Source organism: Macrobrachium nipponense, chromosome 43, assembly GCF_015104395.2.
Source record: "Macrobrachium nipponense isolate FS-2020 chromosome 43, ASM1510439v2, whole genome shotgun sequence".
In the NCBI taxonomy this organism is placed as follows: domain Eukaryota; kingdom Metazoa; phylum Arthropoda; class Malacostraca; order Decapoda; family Palaemonidae; genus Macrobrachium; species Macrobrachium nipponense.
In genome coordinates, this window is record NC_061104.1 from 38,667,904 (window position 1) to 38,690,123 (window position 22,220).

At 41.4% G+C, this 22,220-nt stretch overlaps 1 protein-coding gene across 3 annotated transcripts in view; it reads left to right on the plus strand.

Annotated features, from left to right (window-relative positions):
- Positions 1–22,220, plus strand: part of LOC135213667 (solute carrier family 23 member 2-like) — a 92,914-nt gene that overhangs the window by 68,839 nt on the left and 1,855 nt on the right. For all 3 annotated transcript variants that reach the window (XM_064247728.1, XM_064247729.1, XM_064247727.1), the window contains exons 4-11: positions 1,788–1,990; positions 7,349–7,475; positions 8,210–8,330; positions 13,977–14,118; positions 15,276–15,389; positions 19,459–19,598; positions 20,230–20,469; positions 21,241–21,370. In XM_064247728.1, the coding sequence (XP_064103798.1) occupies positions 1,788–1,990; positions 7,349–7,475; positions 8,210–8,330; positions 13,977–14,118; positions 15,276–15,389; positions 19,459–19,598; positions 20,230–20,469; positions 21,241–21,370 (1,217 nt within the window). The remainder of the gene's footprint in view (positions 1–1,787; positions 1,991–7,348; positions 7,476–8,209; positions 8,331–13,976; positions 14,119–15,275; positions 15,390–19,458; positions 19,599–20,229; positions 20,470–21,240; positions 21,371–22,220) is intronic.

Here is a 22,220-nt window from a genome sequence, read left to right on the forward strand (position 1 = left end):
GGAATGTGAGAAGTTCAAGTAAATATCACTGCTCTAATACAATTCTCTTTTTATTTTGATTTCCTCACAGTTTTATATTTTAATTTATGTTTCAGTCTCTTTCAGTGTTTTGTTCTGTTACTTCTTTCGAACGAACACCATTTTCTTTGGAAGCTTGAATTCCAAGTCAGTGGCTCCTTTGGTGATCAGTTTCATAGGAATAGGTTTCATCTTCTGAATATATATTATATAATAATAATAATTGGAGCCATGACAAAGTTGGCAGTCATAGAACATGCAGACAACGCTGCTTTCCTCCATCAGCAAAACATAAAATATTTGCGAAGCTTTCCCAGTAAGTTGTATCGGATATCAGGAGAGATGGGACTCTGTAAACGAAAACAAAAGTCAAGAGGGCAAAGTCTGCACAGAGGGCTAGAATAACATTAGATGGAGAGAGGATTGATTACGTTGAGTATTTAGAAACGGTAAAAATGAAGACTACTTCAAGAGCGCCCCTCTGGTTCGGTAACTGCCAGTTCACGTGCAAAATGGGCGTCGTTCATAGTACCAGCCCCTTTGGGGTGTGGGTCGGGTGGGGGAATGAACGTGAAAACATAAACAAAAGACTGTAAATATCATAAAAAAAAGCCATAACAAAACAAACAACCTTTAAATGTGCAATGGAGTATTCTGTATAGCGTATAATGCAGTATGAAACTCTGTCACAGCCCGGTAGCAGCCTCTATTGTTGGCATCTACAGCGGTGCTAGACGCATGATCATGGCTAAATTTAACCTCAAATAGAAGGCTGTAATTTGGTATGTTTGATGATTGGAGGGTGGATGGTCTAGCCTCAGTAGATTTTAAGATCTGAGGTCAGATAGAGGTGAGGATGGACAGACAAGAAGCCAACTCAATAGTTTTCTTTAACAGAAAACTACAAACCTGCATGAGAAAAAGGCAGTAAATATTACGGTCGCCGACGGGCGGAGACCAGGCCGCGGTTGTAGTTTCCAATTTCAACTCAAGGAACAATGTCTAGCACCAGTTCTCTCGAGTTAGAATTTAGTGAAAGGATAAAACGTATAAATTGAGCACTGAATAAAATTTGGAAATCAAATAGCTTGAAATTGCATATAACACGCTGCTCCTCCCTGAAATACTGTGACAATGGAGCTAAACTGAATAAGATTCGACTGGTACTGTTCCTCCGCTTTTAATCAAAACAAACAGTAAATAAATCCCCAGGCGCCAGAATACATCTTTTATTATTATTATTATTATTATTATTATTATTATTATTATTATTATTATTATTTGGATTTGATTTGCTTTTTTCACTTTTCGTATATAGCATTCTGGACCTGACTTCTGTAACCACTTTATAAAGTCACCAGCCAGAAATCAGTTGTATGCAATCTTCTTCAAAAATAGTTATAATCTTTTTATGTTTTTACTATTTTTCTCAATATTATTAGTGTCGTTACCTTTATTATGACTACTATTTCACTAATGCTTCAACAACTATGTGGATATTGCAGGTTATAATTTTATCTCGGGTACCTGGATTGTGTATTGTGTTGTACGTACTTTGTATATTCCATGTATAAGTCCCCGAGCTTAAATAATAATAATAATAATAATAATAATAATAATAAATAATAAATAATAATAATAAGAATAATCAATAATAATAATAATAATAATAATAATTAATTATATTATTATTATTATTATTATTATTATTATTATTATTATTATTTTATTCTTACGCCTCTTTCGTAACGAACTTCTCCTTTGGACAGGTTACCGATTATACAGGGAGGGAACTTTGTCTACGTGATTCCTCTGATAGCCCTGCTGACGACGAACTACGAGTCCTGCAGCGCCCTTCCTTTGGCCAACATGACCAGGGACGAGAGAGAAGAAATCTGGCTGGTCCGAATGCGAGAAACCCAAGGAGCCATTGCCCTTTCTGCTCTGGTTCAAATCTTCGTAGGGTTCACCGGTGAGGAACTGCTCCGCCTTTGTAGCTACACTCCTTTCTCCTTCCATGATCGGTCAGCATTTCTTGATTAATGATGACATGTCTTTTGGAGAAATAAGACACGTTCGTCGCTCTGCAAGTGATAATTCTGTAGCATCCTTGGCTGCATTCCTAAAATTGGGCCTACCCTTGGTTCTTATACGCCAATACACTGTAATCTATTAACTGTACAGTCTTGGTAGAGTAAAAGTAGAGAGAAATATGCTGTAAAATCCAACACGTTTTTGTTAGGCATATAAGAAAATTACACTGTGGCGGGATCACAAGTTCAAAAAACAAGCGGGCAAAATCCCCCCCAAATAAACTTAACTAATCCAGCTGCCAAACTCACCCTCAATCACACTTTCCTCTTTACACTACTGAATACACGCAGAACAATTGACCTACCTACACACAGAACAAAAAAGCACAAACACATGTACTCACCCAACTCCAGATACTCTGGGCTATACTGTGCTGTCCGCCGGTCAAGGTCGCTGAGACACTAACAACTGTCACAAACCAACACACAACCAACAACAACACAACAACAACCAAGGACCACAGCCCCACAACACAGCAACCAAGGACCACAATCCCACAACAACCAAGGACCACAACTCAACAACACAGCAACCAAACAAGGAATACAACCACAACAAAAGACCACTGCACAAACAATCACTAACACAAAAAGACAACAACACAATAATGGCAACACACACCCACCAACAACACCAATAAATCACAACAGCTCACTAACAACAACCCTCAACAACTCACAACCACAACAACTCACATACAACCCAACATAAACTCATAAGCACAACAAACTTAACAACACAGGCACAACAACTCCAAAGCAAACAACATCAAACTCAACAACAAATCTATAACACACAACTTAACTGACTTTCAATGCCTTCAACACTCTCCATAGACCGCTGCCGACACTACTGATCTTCACAGGCTCTGACTCAAAACTCTGATCTTAAGAACTAACTCCAGCTGCACCAGCAGACAACCCAGAACTCACCAACAGCTAATTCAATTGCTAACCATCCATCCACCATTATGACCCCCCCCCCCCTCTCTCTCTCTCTCTCTCTCTCTCTCTCTCCTGACAGAATAACCAAAACCCAAACCACAAATACTACACACGATCTCAACAGTCACACAAACCACGAAACTTTCTCTCTCTCTCTCTCTCTCTCTCTCTCTCTCTTCCCTACGGAATACCAAACCACAAATACATACTACACGATCTCAACAGCAACACAAACCACGAAACTTACTCTCTCTCTCTCTCTCTCTCTCAATCCTCAAGGACGTTGTCAAATGGAACTCCCATAGCTCCTCCATATTTCCTCCCCCGTTACATTTGACAACGACTCCTTACACTCACAACACCCACACTAAATAGCCTTCCACAACACCCATGGATGCTTGGACGCAGGCGCCCTGGATCTTGTTGGAGGGCCTTCATACACACTCTCAGTTACACCGCCATCTACTTCTCCCAGACCACTTCCAGTCAGGCATCCCACTACCATCGCCCTCACTACCATCCTCCCAAATCCCATTCACTATCTCATCTACCCCTTCTAACTCTTGTCCGAATATCTCTCGCAACTCTGCCACCAAATCACTTACCTCATTTACACTCCTACCAAACTCCTGAAGAGACTCATTCATACTGCCAACCACATCCTTACCACCTGATTCCCTTCCTGGTGAAGCTTCACTAAACCTTGATAATTCAAACCCACACATGCTATACGTATCATTTCTCCCCTCAAAGTCATCCGCATTACATGCCTTATCCACCATTTTTACCCTAACACTAACCCCTCTATCATGCAGCTCATGTTTCTCCCTTTCATTCCCTTTCCTTACCTTTTTCCACTTTCTTTCACACTCAACCAACACCAACTGCCGATCTTCCAGATCTATTTGCTCACTAACACTCAGCTTACATTTATTCACTTTCAACCACCCACTCATCGCATTCTCCCAAACATACTGTCACATACTAGAGGACCCACCCAACTGAATCCCCTTAACACCTAGTTTCCTGAATTCCCAGTCTGACTCATCCTCTTTCGCCTACACACAATCGCCACATGACCTTCCATTCCACATTCAACACATTTCGCACGCTGGTCTTTACACATCCTAGCATAATGCCCGTTCTTCCTGCAGTTGCCGCAAACCACATTCATACGGGTACCCCAACATCCACTAGCTATGTGCCCTACCTGTCCAAACCTGTAACACTTAATATCCCTATCTTTCTTACACTCGCTCACTAAATGCCCCATTTACCCACACCCGAAGCACGCTCCTAATACCGACATTCATTCTTCTTGTGTCCTGGCTTACCACATCTGTAACACTGCTGTTCTCACTCACAACTAACTGACCCTACTCTTCCGACACTCACACTCATATCTCTTTTAGGGCTAACTACACTCACGTTACTTGCTCTAGCACTCCTATCAACCACTCACTCTGCCATTTGCCTCGGCCCTTCTAAAACTGCCTTCTTATAGCTTTTAAACTCTGGTATAACCTCAGCTACTTCAGTCCTAACACTAACACTTCTCCTCTCTTTCATACACCTATCTAGCTCGTAATCCTCTACTATTTCTAAAATGGTGTTCCATGTTAACCTTCCATTCGTCCATCTCATTTTCTCCTTATGTTTCAGATTTATAAACTCATATACGCTCTCAGGCATGGTTGCCAACAACTTTTGCACTAACTCCTTACACTCATTTATCCCTTCGTCCCCAAACTTTTTCTGGCTAATGTTTCTAACCTACAGACATACATTTATAACGACTCACCAACATTCATTCTTGCCTCTTCAGAATCTTGCTTTCTCCTATATCTAACGCTACTCTTTATCCTCTTTGCCTGTTCTACAATCCTGGTTTTCACACTCTCATATGGCACATTCCCTACACTCATCATTACCCCATACATACTCAACAAAAATCCTGTTAAAAAGCTACCTAACTCTCTTGCCCAGACTCTCTTGTTATCCCCATACTTAGCCTCATAATACTTCTCATATTCCTTAAAAAAAGTTCCCTATGTCCCTACTACCATATTCCTCATATGCACAGCCTTTCGTACTTCCTGCTCACTCTCACTCTCACTTTTGCTACTTCCATTTTGACCCCTTTTTCCCTCTTCCAAATACAGTGAATCCACTTCCGTACTCACATCCATACTCTTGACTACACTCTTCTTACCCTTCTTCTTTCTACCTACCTGTTTCCACTCACCGCCATCTAAATCATTCTCATCTCTTTCCCCCAATGTATTCAGTCCTAGTCTCATCCTGTCCGTCACTCTTACTAGCCTTCTTTCCCTTACCTATCACAACCAAATCACCTTCGTCACTCTTACTCTAATCCACTCACTCTTCCACTTTCTTTACCACTCCTGGCCCATCACAAGACCCAGTAGGCTTACCTCCTACTGCTCCCTCTCCCATGAATCCCTTCATCATCTCCTCCACTGCATTCATCATTACTCGGAATTTTTCATCCATTTTCTCAACCATTCTCTCTTCTGCTCCTTTCACCTCTTTCATTTCCACTTTCGCACTCCTTAGCATTCCTCTTATTTCCTCTAACTCGCTCTTCAGCTCCTCACACTCTACCCATAACCTCTCATTCTCCACTTCCAATCTTCCCTTAGCTTCCCTCACCAACCCCAACTCCTCCTTCAACCTCTCCATCTCCTTCAACCCTTCCATCCTCACTTTCCTTCACCAGTCTCACAACTCACTACCCCAATCGTCCTGCAGCTGCCGCACCAGCAGCCCCTGTTTGGACGCCAAAAATTTGAATGTTGTGGGATCACAAGCTCAAAAAACAAGTGGGCAAAATCCCCCCCAAATAAACTTAACCAATCCAGCTGCCAAACTCACCCTCAATCACACTTTCCTCTTTACACTACTGAATAAACGAAGGACAATTGAACTACCTACACACAGAACAAAAAAAAACACAAACACATGTACTCACCTAACTCCAGATACTCCAGGCTATGCTGTGCTGTCCGCTGGTCAAGGTCACTGAGACACTAACAACCATCACAAACCAACACACAACCAACAACAACCAAGGACCACAACCCATCAACAACACAACAACCAAGGACCACAACCCCACAACTCAACAACACAGCAACCAAACAAGGACTACAACCAAAATTCAACAGCACAACAAACAAAAACAAGGTACAACCACAACAAGACCACACACGGCACAAACAATCACAACACAAAAAAACAACAACACAAAAAGGCAACACACACACCCACCAACAACACCAAGAAATCAAAACAGCTCATCAACAACCCTCAACAACTCACAACCACAACAACTCAAATATAACTCAACAGAAACTCATAAGCACAACAAACCTAACAACACAGGCACAACAGCTCCAAAGCAAACAACATCAAACAACAAATCAACAACACACAACTTAACTGACTTTCAATGCCTTCAACACTCTCCATAGACCGCTGCCGACACTACTGATCTTCACAGGCTCTGCCCAAGACTGACTCAAAACTCTGATCTTAATAACTAACTCCAGCTGCACCAGCAGACAACCCAGAACTCACCAACAGCTAATTCAATCGCTAACCATCCTCCCACCAATTTATGCCCACCATTATGCCATCCTCTCTCTCTCGCCTCTTCTCTCCTGCTCTCTACAGAAAACCAAACCACAAATACATACTACACGATCTCAACAGCAACACAAACCACGAAACTTACTCTCTCTCAATCCTCAAGGGCATTGTCAAATGGAACTCCTATAACTCCTCCATAACCCAGGTTCCTGGTTCCTAAGTGCTCCACAAACACAGTTGTGGCACACTACACCGTTCATGTTAGGTACAGAGCTCTTTAATTGAAATAGTTTTGCTTAATACTTTTCCTCTTTCCTACTGTTATTACATTTTTTAATTAAGCTGCCACTGAATTTACTTGTTATTTGCAATTTTGGTCGTCTTTAGCTTTACTTATTTGATAGTTACTTCAGACTGTTTATTTTGATCCTTGAACATTATACCCTTATCTGGACCAAGAACCTCAAAAAGTTACAGATGCTTCTAAACTCATTTTTACCAAATATTACCTATCAATTTCCACTTTACTTTTAACCCCCACCCTTTCGCTTTTCCTTGTACCGAGTCATTGTAATGTCATTGGCTATGACAACTAGCGCTTCCTAGGTTAAAATTCTTCACTTTCAGGCCAAGTCTGATGTAGCGCATATCCTCAATGGTTACTTCTTCTTCTCTTCCAGGTCTTATAGGATTACTGCTGGCCTGGATAACTCCTCTGACTATCATACCGACAGTGGCATTAGTAGGACTGTCCCTAGCTGACGTCGCTTCATCACAGGGATCTGGCCACTGGGGTATCTTTTTCCTGTGAGTATAGAAAAAATTAACATTTCTTAATGCTCTCCAAGAAAAGACGGCTTGGGACATTACCATAGGTTGTTTGCTACGTCTCATCGGTCCCTTTGCACTTGTTAAATAGACGATATCTACAAAAAAATACTACTTTGGTTTTTTAAAATAGACTGATATCTATAAAGAAAGCCTTAGGGTTTGTTAAACTGACTGATATCTACGAAGAAAGCCTTTGCGTTTGTAATATAGACCGATATCTACAAAGAAAGCTTTTGGGTTTATTGTGTAAGCCTGTATCTACAAAGAAAAATTTTGTGTTCGTTCAATAGACCGATATCTACAAAAAAAACCTTAGGGTTTGTTTAATAGACCAATATCTATAAAAAAAGCCTTTGAATTTGTTAAATAGACTGATATCCATAAAGAAAGACTGATTGAGTTAAATTAACCGATCCCTAAAAAAATAGACCGATTTCTACAAAGAAAGCCATTGTGGTTGCTAATAGACCGATGGCTACAAAGAAAGGCTAAGGGTTTGGTAAATAAACCGATATCTATAAAGAAATCCTTGGGGTTGAATAGAATGGTATCCATAAAGAAAGACTGATTTTGTTAATTTTATTGATTAGACCTATATCAACAAAGAACATTTTGTGTTCATTCAATAGGCCGTTATCTATGAAAAAAAAAAATGAGAGAATACTTTCGTTGTTTGCATTTCCCAAACTTGGAATCTGTATTTCCCTTAGGACACTCGTCCTGTCAATCATATTCTCGCAACACATGAAAGAGATCACTGTCTCCGTGCCAGTCTACAAGCGGCGAAAGGGATTCTCTTTCTACCATTGCCAGCCTTTCAAAACATTACCGGTAAGTGATGCAGATTGTTGTGATGCCCATTTTAGTAGTTATTAATCCATCAAGTGGTGCAGATTGGTTTAATGTATTGATGTTATTATAGTAATTTTTACAACTGGTGGATTCATATACATAGAGTCTGCTATGACAGTCAGTTTTGATTTTAACAGATACGTATGCAATTGTCACAGTCATAATTCCTTCTTTAACTTAACGAGTTCTTCACACACTTTTTGGATACACTTATCACTGCAAAGCCTCAGACCCAAAAGAAGAACCAGATGAAGACATTCTGAAATCCATAGCAGGATTCGAACCCACTTTCAGTAAATCAGAACGAGGTCAGGTGGGTAAACACGACCTCATCCTGGCATGCAGAGTGTGGGTTTGAATCCTGCTACAGGCTTCAGAATCTCTCCATCTGGTTCTTCCTTTGGGTCTAAGGCTTTGCAGTGACAACCGTATCCCCCCAAAAAGTGTTCAGAATTACGGGTTCATTCTTCTTATTAAACCTAATCCCTAGTCCCCTTAAGGGAGTAGTGTCGTCAGTGCACCTCACGTGGTGCACTGTAGAATTTACTTAGGGGTCTTTGCAGCGTCCCTTCAGCCCCTAGCAGCAACCTCTCATTCCTTTCACTGTACCTCCGTTCATATTCACTTTCTTCCATCTGACTTTCGCCCTCTCCAACAATTGTTTCACAGTGTAACTGCGAGGTCTTCCTTTCAAACCTCTTACTCTCAGGTTTCCTTTCAGCGCTGAATGACCTCATAGGTCTCGGCAATTGGCCTCAATCCTATAGTAGATTCACATCAGCCAGCATTTGATATCTAGGCCAGTCCCTTACAACACTCCTGATTGACTGTTGATAAGCCAATGACAGGGCTGGAAACTCTCAGTCTCTCTCGAGATTTCACATAGGCAGGATGTAAGTTCCATCTCTCACGAGGGATACTTTGTGGTGGGATCACAAGCTTAAAAAACAAGTGACAAATCCCCCCCCGCCCCCTCATCAACCTAATCACTCCAGCTGCCCAACTCACCCCAGTCACACTTTCCTCTTTACACTACAGCATACACGCAGGACAATTGACCTACACTTACAAAAAAACAAAAACAAAACACGTGTACTTACCAACACCAGATACTCCAGGGCTATGCTGTGCTGTCTGCCGGTCAAGGTCAGATACCAACCGCCACAACCCACAACCAAAACAACAACAGAACACAACACAAAGCACAACACAACAACCAACAACAACACCCAAAGACCACAATCCCAGCACAACTCAACTAACAAACAAGGAACACAACCACAACCTAACAACACAGCAAACAACCAAGGAACACAACCACAACCTCACACATAACAAAAAAACTCAACAACACAACAAAAGACCAATGCACAAACAATGACCAACACAAAAAAAGCAACACACACACCCACTAACAACACCAACAACAACCCTCAACCACAACAACTCACATATAATCCAACAGGAACTCACATACAACTCAACAAAAACCTCACAGCACAACAACTCCTAAGCAACCAATATCAAACCCAACAAAAATCAGCAATAAACCAATAACATACTACTTAAATAATTTAACCAATCCCTCAACAGTTTCCACAGACCGCTGCTAACACTACTGATTATCACAGCTTCTGACTAAAGACTGACTAAAACACATTCACTCAAAACACAGAACTCTGATCTCTAACAGGAGACAACCCAGAACTCACCAACAGCCAATACAGTCGTTAACCATCCAACCACCAATTACTCTCTCTCTCTCTCTCTCTCTCTCTCTCTCTCTCTCTCTCTCTCTCTCTCACACACACAGACGTTGTCGAATGGAACTCCATAACTCCTCCATATTTCCTCCCCTGTTACATTTGACAAAGTCTCCTTACACACACAACACCCACACTAAATAGCTTTCCGCAACACCCACAGATGCTCGGACACAGGTCCCCTGGATCTTGTTTGAGGGCCCTCATACACACACCCAGTTACACCACCACCAACTTCTCCCAGACCACTTCCAGTCAGACTCCCACTACCATCTCCCTCACTACCATCCTCCCAAATCCCATTCACTATCTCATCTACCCCTTCTAACTCTTGTTCCAATATATCTCGTAACTCTGCCACCAAATCACTTACCTCATTTACACTCCTACCAAACTCCCGAAGAGTCTCATTCATACTGCCAACTACATTCTTACCACCTGATTCCCTTCCTGGTGAAACTTCACTAAACCCTGACAATTCAAACCCACACACTCTATATGTATTATTCCTCCCCTCAAAGTCATCTGTATTACATGCCTTATCCACCATTTTTACCCTAACACTAACCCCTTTATCATGCAGTTCATATTTCTCCCTTTCATTCCCTTTCCTTACCTTCTTCCACTTTCTTCCATACTCAACCAACACCAACTGCCGATCTTCCAGACCCATTTGCTCACTGACACTCGGCTCACATTTAATTCACCTTCAACCACTCACTCATCACATTCTCCCGAACATACTGTCGCATACTAGAGGACCCACCCGACTGAATCCCCTTAACACCTAGTTTCCCGAATTCCCAACCTGACTCATCCTCTTTCGCCTACACACACTTGCTACATGACCTTCCATTCCGCATTCAACATATTTCGCACGCTGTTCTTTACACATCCTAGCATAATACCCATTCTTCTCACAGTTGCCGCAAACTATGTTCATATGGGTACCCCGACATCCACTAGCTATGTGCCCTGCCTGTCCAGACCTATAATATTTAATATCCCTATCTTTCTTACACTCACTCACCAAATGCCCCATTTGCCCACACCCAAAGCATGCTCCTAACGCCCACCGACATTCATTCTTCCTGTGTCCTGGCTTACCACATCTATAACATTGCTGCTCTCGCTCACAACTAACTGACCCTACTCTTCCAACACTCGCACTCCTATCTCTTTTAGGGCTAACTACACTCACATTACTTGCCCTAACGCTCCTATCTACCACTCAGTCTGCCATATGCCTCGGCCCTTCCAAAACTGCCTCCCTATAGCTTTTAAACTCTGGTACAACCTCAGGTACTTTAGTCCTAACACTAACACTTCTACTCTAAATGTCATTCCACGTCAACCTTTCATTCGTCCATCGCATTTTCTCCTTACGTTTTAGATTTATAAACTTGTATACACTCTCTGGTACAGTCGCCAACAACTTTCGCACTAACTCCTTACACTCATTTATCCCTTCGTCCCCAAACTTTTTCCTAGCTAATGTTTCTAACCTGCACACATACATCGACAACGACTCACCAACATTCATTCTTGCCTCCTCAAAATCTCGCTTTCTCCTATATCTAACGCTACTCTTTATCCTCTTTGCCTGTTCTACAATCCTGGTTTTTACACTCTCATATGGCACATTCCCTACACTCATCATTACCCCATACATACTCAACAAAAATCCCATCAAAAAGCTACCTAACTCTCTTGCCCAGACTCTCTTGTTATCCCCATACTTTGCCTCATAATACCTCTCTTGTTCCTTAAAAAAGTCCCCTATGTCCCTACTACCATATTCCTCGTATTGTGCACATCGGGGTACCTCTCTCATATACACAGCCTTTTGTACCTCCCGCCCACTCTCACTTTCGCTACTTCCATTCTGACCCTTCTTTCCCCCTTCTGAATACAGCAAATCCACTTCCGTACTCACGTCCATACTCTTGACTACACTCTTCTTACCCTTATTCTTTCTACCTACCTGTTTCCACTCACCGCTATCTAAATCACTCTCAGCCCTTTCCCCAATGTATTCTGTCCTAGTCTCATCCTGTCCGTCACCCTTACTAGCCTTCTTTCCCTTAGTCATCTTCTTTTCCTCAGCCCCCTTCTTATCCTTGTCCTCAGGTTTATCCTTATCCTGTGTCTTCCCCTTCTTTCCCTTACTATCACAACCAAATCACCTTCCTCACTCGTACTCTCATCCACTAGCTCTTCCACTTTCTTCACCACTCCTGGCCCATCATAAGACCCAGTAGGCCTACCTCCTACAGCTCCCTCTCCCATGAATCCCTTCATCATTTCCTGCATCATCGTCTTGCACTGCATTCATCATTACCCTGAATTTTTCGTCCATTTTCTCAACCATTCTCTCTTCTGCTTCTTTCACCTCTTCTTTCATTTCCACTTTCGCACTCCTTAGCATTACTTTCATTTCCTCTAACTCGCTCTTCATCTCCTTACACTCTACCCTCAACCTCTCATTCTCCACTTCCAATCTTCCCTTAGCTTCCCTCGCCAACCTCAGCTCCTCCTTCAGCCTCTCTATCTCCTTCAACCCTTCCATCCTCACTTTCTCCACCAATCACACAACTCACTACCCCAATTGCCCTGCAGCTGCTGCACCAACAGTCCCTGTTCGGGCGCCAAAAAATAACGTGGCGGGATCACAAGCTTAAAAAACAAGTGACAAACCTTCCCCCTCCACCAACATAAACCTAATCACTCCAGCTGCCCAACTCACCCCAGTCACACTTTCCTCTTTACACTACAGCATACACGCAGGACAATTGACCTACACTTACAAAAAAACAAAAACAAAACACGTGTACTTACCAACACCAGATACTCCAGGGCTATGCTGTGCTGTCTGCCGGTCAAGGTCAGAGATACCAACCACAACCCAGACCACAACCCACAACCAAAACAACACAACAACAAAAAGGAACACAACAACAAAGCAGGAACACGACCACAACCCAACAACACAACACCCAAAGACCACAACCCCACAACTCAACAACAACAAGGAACACAACCACAACCTAACAACACAGCAAACAACCAAGGAACACAACCACAACCTCACACATAACAACAAAACTCAACAACACAACAAAAGACCAATGCACAAACAATGACCAACACAAAAAAAGCAACACACACACCCACTAACAACACCAACAACAACCCTCAACCACAACAACTCACATATAATCCAACAGGAACTCATATACAACTCAACAAAAACCTCACAGCACAACAACTAAGCAACCAATATCAGACCCAACAACAATCAGCAATAAACCAATAACACACTACTTAAATAACTTAACCAATCCCTCAGCACTTTCCACAGACCGCTGCTAACACTACTGATTATCACAGCTTCTGACTAAAGACTGACTAAAAACACTCACTCAAAACACAGAACTCCGATCTCTAACAGCAGACAACCCAAAACTCACCAACAGCCAATACAGTCGTTAACCATCCAACCACCAATTACTCTCTCTCTCTCTCTCTCTCTCTCTCTCTCTCTCTCTCACACACACACACAGACGTTGTCAAATGGAACTCCATAACTCCTCCATAACATCCTGCCTATGTGAACTCTCAAGAGACACTGAGAGTTTCCAGCCCTGTCATTGGCTTATCAACAGCCAATGAGGAGTGTCGTAAAGGACTGGCCTAGATATCGAATGCACGGCTGATGTGAATCTACTATAGTATATTCTATTCTATGCTAATCCCTGATTAGGGTCACAGTTTCTAACTACAGCTGTTTTTCGCTACAGTCTTCTTCTTCTTGTTAAACCTAATCCTTAGTCTGGACGTTCTCACTTTTGGCTCCAAACAGCTCCTGCTCTCGGTAATCATCTCCTGGAGCCTGTGCGCCCTGCTCTCTGCCTTCAACCTCTTCCCTGAGGGGTCACCTGCCAGGACTGAAAGGACTTACGCCATGGTCAGAGAGGCGCCTTGGGTTTCGTTCCCTTATCCAGGTAATATAAGAAAAGGAAAAAAAACAGTCGCAACAGTATCGTGTAAATGCTGTCAACAGACATGTGTCTATAGTTTGCCTAAACTGCACAGGAAACCTTTTTTGTCGCCTTTCATTATATTATTATTATTATTATAATTATTATTATTCAGAAGACTAACCCTGCTCATATACAACAAGCCCACCACAGAGGCCATTGACTTGAAATTCTAACTTCCAAAGAATATGATGTTCTCTTGACTGACGCATTTTATAGTCTGAAAAAAAAAAAAAAAAAAAAAAAGTTTAAACAATTTGCTTTATCTGTAATATTTGCAGCACAATCCATTGATCCTCTAAAGATTTTGGTATATTGGGTTCAATTTCAGTACTTGTGGTCCCCTGTCATAAATTACTTTTTTGTCGTACCTGTGTTCTGATAAGAACACAAACTTATCAAAGAGCGCATTTCAATTTTCTGTTTGTTACCAAATTGTTCTTGATTAATTTGTGGCTATAAGACGCGTCGCAGCATCTAGGTTATTGACGCCTGTTTGTTACCAGAATCTGTGAGTTGTGATTCATAGTATGAAATTTCGATCGGATTTTGACTGCGTGGAGGCCAGTCAGTATTTCCAGGGCGACGTCATACCATTTCACTGCACTTGCTGATAAAATAAAAGTGTTATGTAATTCTAGCACGACTAATATGACCCACCCAGAGATGCAGCTATCAGTGTGCAGGGAATGCTGAAGTGCTTTGTAATAACATTTTTATATTTGACTTACATTTTTATTTATTTATTTATTCATTTGTTACTTTGTATATTTTTCTAATAACTGATCTCTTTTTGTATTTTCCATTACCTTCTGTTACTTCTTTCGAATGAACACCATCATATTCTTTGGAAATTGAATTTCCAGTTTATGGCCCCTGTAGTGTGCTTGTTCCATGTGAATAGGGATGATCTTCTGAATATAATAATAATAACAAAATATCAATATCGAGATCATTTCCTTCCATGCATCCTTTGCTTAAGTGCTTTGCATGGAGCACTTTTTGCCCAGCATTAATTAAAACATCTGTGAGTCGAAGTATCTCCTTCAGATGCTTTTCAGTCCTTTGAATCCTTCTGAAAATTGACGAAATATCCATCCCTTGTCTCATTTATTTTCCAGGGCAGTGGGGGGTACCCACAGCTAGCGTAGCAGGAGTCATTGGCATGCTAGCGGCGGTATTCTCTTCAATCGTTGAGAGCATCGGAGATTATTACGCATGCGCGAGAGTAGTAGGTAAGTTCTATTATGAATGCGCTTGAGTAGTAGGTAAGTTCTATTACGCATGCGCTAGAGTAGTAGGTAACTTCTATTATGAATGCGCTTGAGTAGTAGGTAAGTTCTATTACGTTTGAGCGACAGTAGTAGGTAAGTTTTATTACGCAGGCGCGAGTAGTAGGTAGGTTCTATTACATATGCGCAAGAGTAGTAGGTAAGGTCTATTATGCCTGTGCAAGAGTAGTAGGTAAGTTCTATTACACATGCGTGAGAGTAGTAGGTAAGTTCTATTATGCATGCACAAGTGTAGTAGGTAAGTTCTATTACGCAAGACCAAGAGTAGTAGGTAACTTCTATTATGCATGCTGGAGAATAGAAGGTAAGTTCTATTACGCATGTGTGAGAGTAGATGGTAAGTTCTATTATGCATGCATGGAAGTAGCAGGTAACTTCTATTATGCATGTGCAAGAGGAGCAGGTGAGTTCTATTACGTGTGCGCGAGAGTAGAGGGTAACTTCTGTTATGCATGCACGATAGTAGTTAAGTTTTATTAAGCATGCATAAGAGTAGTAGGTAAGTTCCATTGTGCATGCACAACAGCAGTAGGTTAAGTTCTATGATGGATGCCCAAGAGTAGTGAGTTTTATTAAGCATGTGTAACAGTAGTAGGAAAGTTCTTTTATGCATGCACAAGAGTAGTAGGTAAATTCTATAATGCATGCGCAAAAGTAGTAGGTGAGTTCTGTTGTGCATGCACAAGAGTAGCAGGTTAATTCTATCATGCATGCGCAAGACTAGTAGGTAAGTTCTATTATGTATGCACGAGAGTAAGTAAGTGAGTTCTGTTAAGCATGCACAAGAGTAGTAGGTAAATTCTATTATCCATGCACAACAGCAGTAGGTTAAGTTTTATAATGCATGCACAAGAGTAGTAATTGAGTTCTATTACGCATGTGCAAGAGTATTGGGCAAGTTCTAACACTCATGCCCAAGAGTAGTCAGCAAGAGTAGTAGGGGAGTTCTATTATGCATGCAGAAGAGTATTAGGTAAGTTCTACTACTCATGCACGAGCATAGTAGGTAAATTTTACCTATTACACTATTTACACATGCACAAGAGTAGTAGGTGAGTTCTATTACACATGCACAAATTAGTAGGTGAGTTCTCTCATGCATGCACAAGAGTAGGAAAGTTCAATTACTCATGCGTAAGGGTAGTAGGTAAGTCTCTTCATTCACTGGAAATTCCATCATTGCTGCCGATGCATTTCTTCCTCCTATAGTACCATCAGTGTGCATCATGCGGTGCTCTGTATGCATTACTTTTAAGGTTTTCGTAGCGTCCCTTCCTCAGGCCATAGCTGCAACCCCTTTCGTTCCTTTTACTGCACCTCCGTTCATATTATCTTTTTCACTTTCCTCAGCCTCTCCGAACAATTGTTTCATAGTCCAGCTACGACCTAAGTTTTCCTCTTCTTATACCTTTAAAACCTTTTTACTGTCATTTGCCCCATCAGTGCTGAATGAAGTGCCTGGCGTTTGGCCTAAATACTATTATGAAAAAAATATAGTACATAACTCTTCCATTCCTGATACGTTTCTTGACATTCAGTTACTCGGGACTTCGACAGTTCACCTTCTTGTTTTTTGCAGCGTCCCTTCATTTTGTCTTTTACTTGACCTCCGTTCATATTCTCTTTCTTCCGTCTTACTGTCCAAGAACTTCAGCTCCCTCTTTTCATTGTCGTCGTGGAATTTTCATAAATCAATCAGAAATCGTCCTTTTTAACTTATCGACAATATTGACTGGTCATTTTGATACTTTTCCAGTGTTCTTGTTTCACCCATTTCATTTGATTTTGTAATGTCAAGTCCACCGAATTTTCTGAATGATCACACAGAAGTAATTAAGCTATTTTTTTCCTCGAAAGGAGCCCCCACGTTATTATTATTCTTATTATTATTATTATTATTATTATTATTATATTATTATATTATTTTTTTTTTTTTTTCTTTTTTTTTTTTTTTTTTTGCTATCACAGTCCTCCAATTCGACTAGGTGGTATTTATAGTGTAGGGTTCCGGGTTGCATCCTGCCTCCTTAGGAGTCCATCACTTTTCTTACTATGTGCGCCGTTTCTAGGATCACACTCTTCTGAATGGGTCCTGGAGCTACTTCAGCCTCTACTTTTTCCAGATTCCTTTTCAGGGATCTTGGGATCGTGCCTAGTGTTCCTATGATTATGGGTACAGTTTCCACTGGCATATCCCATATCCTTCTTATTTCTATTTTCAGGTCTTGATACTTATCCATTTTTTCCCTTTCTTTCTCTTCAACTCTGGTGTCCCATGGTATTGCGACATCAATGAGTGATACTTTCTTCTTGATTTTGTCAATCAACGTCACGTCTGGTCTATTTGCACGTATCACCCTATCCGTTCTGATACCATAGTCCCAGAGGATCTTTGCCTAATAGTTTTCTATCACTCCTTCAGGTTGGTGCTCGTACCACTTATTACTGCAAGGTAGCTGATGTTTCTTGCACAGGCTCCAGTGGAGGGCTTTTGCTACTGAATCAGGCCTCTTTTTGTACTGGTTCTGTGCATGTGCCGGACATTCGCTTGTTATGTGGTTTATGATTTCATTTTTCGTATATCACTTCCTACATATAGGAGAGATGTTATTTCCATCTATCGTTCTTTGAACATATCTGGTTCTTAAGGCCTGATCTTGTGCCGCTGTTATCATTCCTTCAGTTTCCTTCTTGAGCTCTCCCCTCAGTAGCCATTGCCACGTGTCATCGCTGGCTAGTTCTTCAGTCTGTCTCATGTATTGTCCACCGTGTATTGGTTTGTTGTGCCATTCCTCTGTTCTGCTAGTCATTCTTCTGTCTGTATATTTCTGGGTCTTCGTCTACTTTTATCAGTCCTTCTTCCCATGCACTCTTGAGCCACTCGTCTTCACTGATTTTCATATATTGCCACAGTGCTCTGTTCCCGATGTTGACGCAGTCCTCTATGCTTAGTAGTCTCCTCCCTCCTTCCTTTCATGTTATGTATAGTCTGTCCGTATTTGCTCCTCGGTTTAGTGCTTTGTGTTTTTTCATATGTTTCCTGGTTTTCTGATCTATGCTGCGAAGTTCTGCCTTCACCCATTCCACTATTGCTGCGCTGTTTCTGATTACTGGCACTGCCCATGTGTTTATGGCTTTTATCATATTTCCGGCGTTGAATTTTGACTTGAGTATCGCCTTGAGTCTCTGCATATATTCTTTCCTGATCGTGTCCTTCATCTCTTGTTGTTTTATATCCCCTCCTTCCATTATTCCCAGGTATTTGTATCCCGTCTCATCTATGCGTTTGATGTTGTTCCCATCTGGTAGCTTTATCCTTTCAGTCTTTGTAACTTTGCCCTTGTGTATGTTGACTAAGGCACATTTTTCTATTCCAAACTCTATCCTGATGTCCCCAGATATAATCCTTACATTCTGGATTAGGGTATCTATTTCCTTGATGCTCTTACCATACAGCTTGATGTCGTCCATGAACATCTGATGGTTAATTCTGTTGCCTCTTTTCTTGATTTGGTACCCAGCATCCATCTTCTGCAGTACTTTTGTCATGGGAATCATGGCTACTACGAAGAGTAATGAGGGCAGTGAGTCGCCCTGGAAGATCCCTCTCCTGATATTAGCCTCTGCTAGTCTTATTATTATTATTATTATTATTATTATTATTATTATTATTATTATTATTATTATTATTATTATTGATAAAGTTTAACCAGACCTCTCGTAAGGATTAGAATGAGGCCAAGAACTGGGATCACATAGGTCATTTGGCGTGGTGATGAATGAATGAAAATTAAATCAAAAACTGCACAAGGGCATATGCTCTCATACTGGAACTCACTCACACATTAAGTACACTTTCTCATGTTTCCATATATACACACACATGCACACACTAAATAAAGGAAATATTCAAGTTCAGAATAAGTTAAGTAACATTTTGGAATTTTTCAACTCGTTAGACACCCCAAGGGTTTTCGTATTTTCATAATTTGCTTATATATTTTTTATGCAGGAGCTCCCATGCCCCCCACCCATGCCATAAACAGGGGAATCGGAGTTGAGGGTATTGGCTGCATGCTGGCAGGTCTTTGGGGCACAACGAGTGGAACGACGTCTTACTCGGGCAACATTGGCATCCTGGGTATCACCAAAGTAAGTCTGAAGGCTAAAGACGTCTAAGTTGAGAGCAACTGTTTGCCCCAGAACCCACTAAGACAGTTGCGACACACGAGGCTGTATTTTTCTTAAACAAAATAACTGACACTGATCAATAATTCAAAAATGAAACAATTAATGCAAAGGCAAAGGATAGTCAGATGTATCGTTGTATCGACGTCACTGCCTGGCCGACCCTTAGTGGGTCCTGGTTTGCCCTTACTACAAAGTCTAAACGTGATAAAAGATGGCTGGAAATAAGACAGCATTAATTTCACCCGACATTCTACAGGGTCCACGGTGTACTGCTGTCAGCGTTGGTATTCCTTTAGGGTTTTTGCAGCGTCCCTTCTTTAGGCCTCTAGCTTCAACCCCTTTCATTCTTTATGCTGTACCTCCATTCACACTCTTCCATTTTAGTTTCCTCGACCCCCTCCTTACAATTGTTTCATAGTGCAACTGCAAAAGGTTTTCCTCCAGTGACACCCTTCAAAAATTTCTACCCTCAATTTCCTTTCAGCGCTGAATGACCTCATCTTATAGGTCCCACCGAAAGCTGGACCTAAGTTGCATATCCCAGTTGCATTCCTTTTTAAAACACTTGTCAACGCCGATACGTCCTCCACAGGTCGGAAGCCGCCGCGTCATTCAGTACTCGGCAGTCATCATGATGATCTGCGGCGTCTTCGGCAAGATCGGGGCCTTCTTCGTCACCGTGCCTGAGCCCATCATTGCTGCGGTGTTCACCATCAAGTTCTCCATGATCACAGCCGTCGGACTGTCTTCTGCCCAGTTCATCGATCTATCTTCGTCCAGGAATCTCTTCGTCCTGGGATTCTCCATCTTCTTTGGCCTCTCCTTTCCGAAGGTGAGAAGCGAATAGGAATATTTATGCAGAGGTTAGACGGAATAGGAGGTTATGACAGATACACAACAGGGCAGAGAGAGAGAGAACACTTTATTGTGCAAAAAAACTTACAAAGTACAGCACAACACGCTTACGCAGAGGTAAGACCGGAAAGTAGGCAGTGACATGCACAGCAGAGCAAAGAGAAACATTTTATTATGCAAAAACTCACCCAAAGTACAGCACATTCAAGGCCTGTAGACCTTGAGCACAACAGCAGGCAACCCAGAAGCAGTATGCATATAGGGAATAGCCTTCCAAAATGAATGGCACTGATGCGGTGCTCAGGTAGTATTACAAAATAGAATACTTACTAATATGTTCATTAGGTGACATTTGCTCAAGATTATCGACTTTTTGAGAGAAATCGCATCAAAATTGATGATTTGTGACCATGGCAACCACCTCTACTCTGAGATGATTTCTCACAAATGTTGATCCATATCAGACGGTCACCAACTGTATATATCTTTATCTGTTACTGTGATATCCTGCCAATTAGCAGGTAGTGCATATTTGAATAATACTCTCAAGAAAGTTTTGTTTGTCGTTTTGTTTTTACAGGGAAGTTGTCATAAAGTGAAAAAAGTCAAGTGCAACAGTTTTCGCAGAAACATATCAAAGGAAAATGCAATTGCCACCATATGAATGTCAGACATTTTTTTAGAAACGTGGCCTTGTTCGCACAATCTAGGTACTTTTCCAATGATCTGTTTCTCTTTATCTTTGCAGTGGGCCATGGAGAACCCTTCTTTCATGCAGACGGGGTATTCTCTTCTGGATCAAACGGTGTCTGTCCTCCTGCAGACGTCAATGTTTGTGGGCGGTTCAATCGGTTTGATTCTAGACAACACAATTCCTGGTAAGTCGCCTCCTCTGCAGGACTTATAGGTACCATAACAAAATAGAACGGCTTTATTGAGAATCCAGGTTTTACTGCAAAAAGGGCATGACTGACTGAACGCAATGGAAATCTACGCAGTTCTAGTGAACTATTTTTACTGCTTTAATATGCCTTCAAGAGAAAATTCTTGCTTCGAACGAAAGAAATGAAACGTCTTAGGAAGCAATGATGTATTTTGTTTCCTTGTGAATACAAATACATCTTTTGTAAGCGTTCATGGATAAAAAGGGGGGGGGGGGGTTGATCCTGTAGACCGTTCACCTGAGAGTTCATTATGCTATATGACGTCCTTTGATTATTTATTAGGGAGACACCTGATTTCCATGACCTTGCTATTAAATCTCACCCGTGTTCAGCCAGTGATCCAAAACCCTGTTGATTAAATTTGAAAGAAGATGTTGGTATTTGATAAATTGTAGCAAGGTAGGTTTGTATGTAGATCACTGAATATGTCAGTCAAAAACAATATGACAAAGTCTTTGTAGGTCATCAAATCTATCAATTGTGCGAAGTTGTGTACATAGCTCTCTGAAGAGATAGACCAAATAAACTCAGTATTTGCGAATTCAGCTCCAAAACGAGAAGTCATCGTACACTAAACTTCCTAATTATCAGATATCAGGATTAATATAGAGTACAGGGTTAGACCGCCGCGCGCCCCTTCGTTACTGCGCGTATTTGTGACGTCATTGGTAGGTGGCCATAAAAGAAAACAAGTAAATTAAGGGTCACTATGGGAATTGTTTGCCCACACCCATTCTCTATCTCCTTCACCACCTTGTGAGAGAGAGGTCCCCGTTAATCTCCA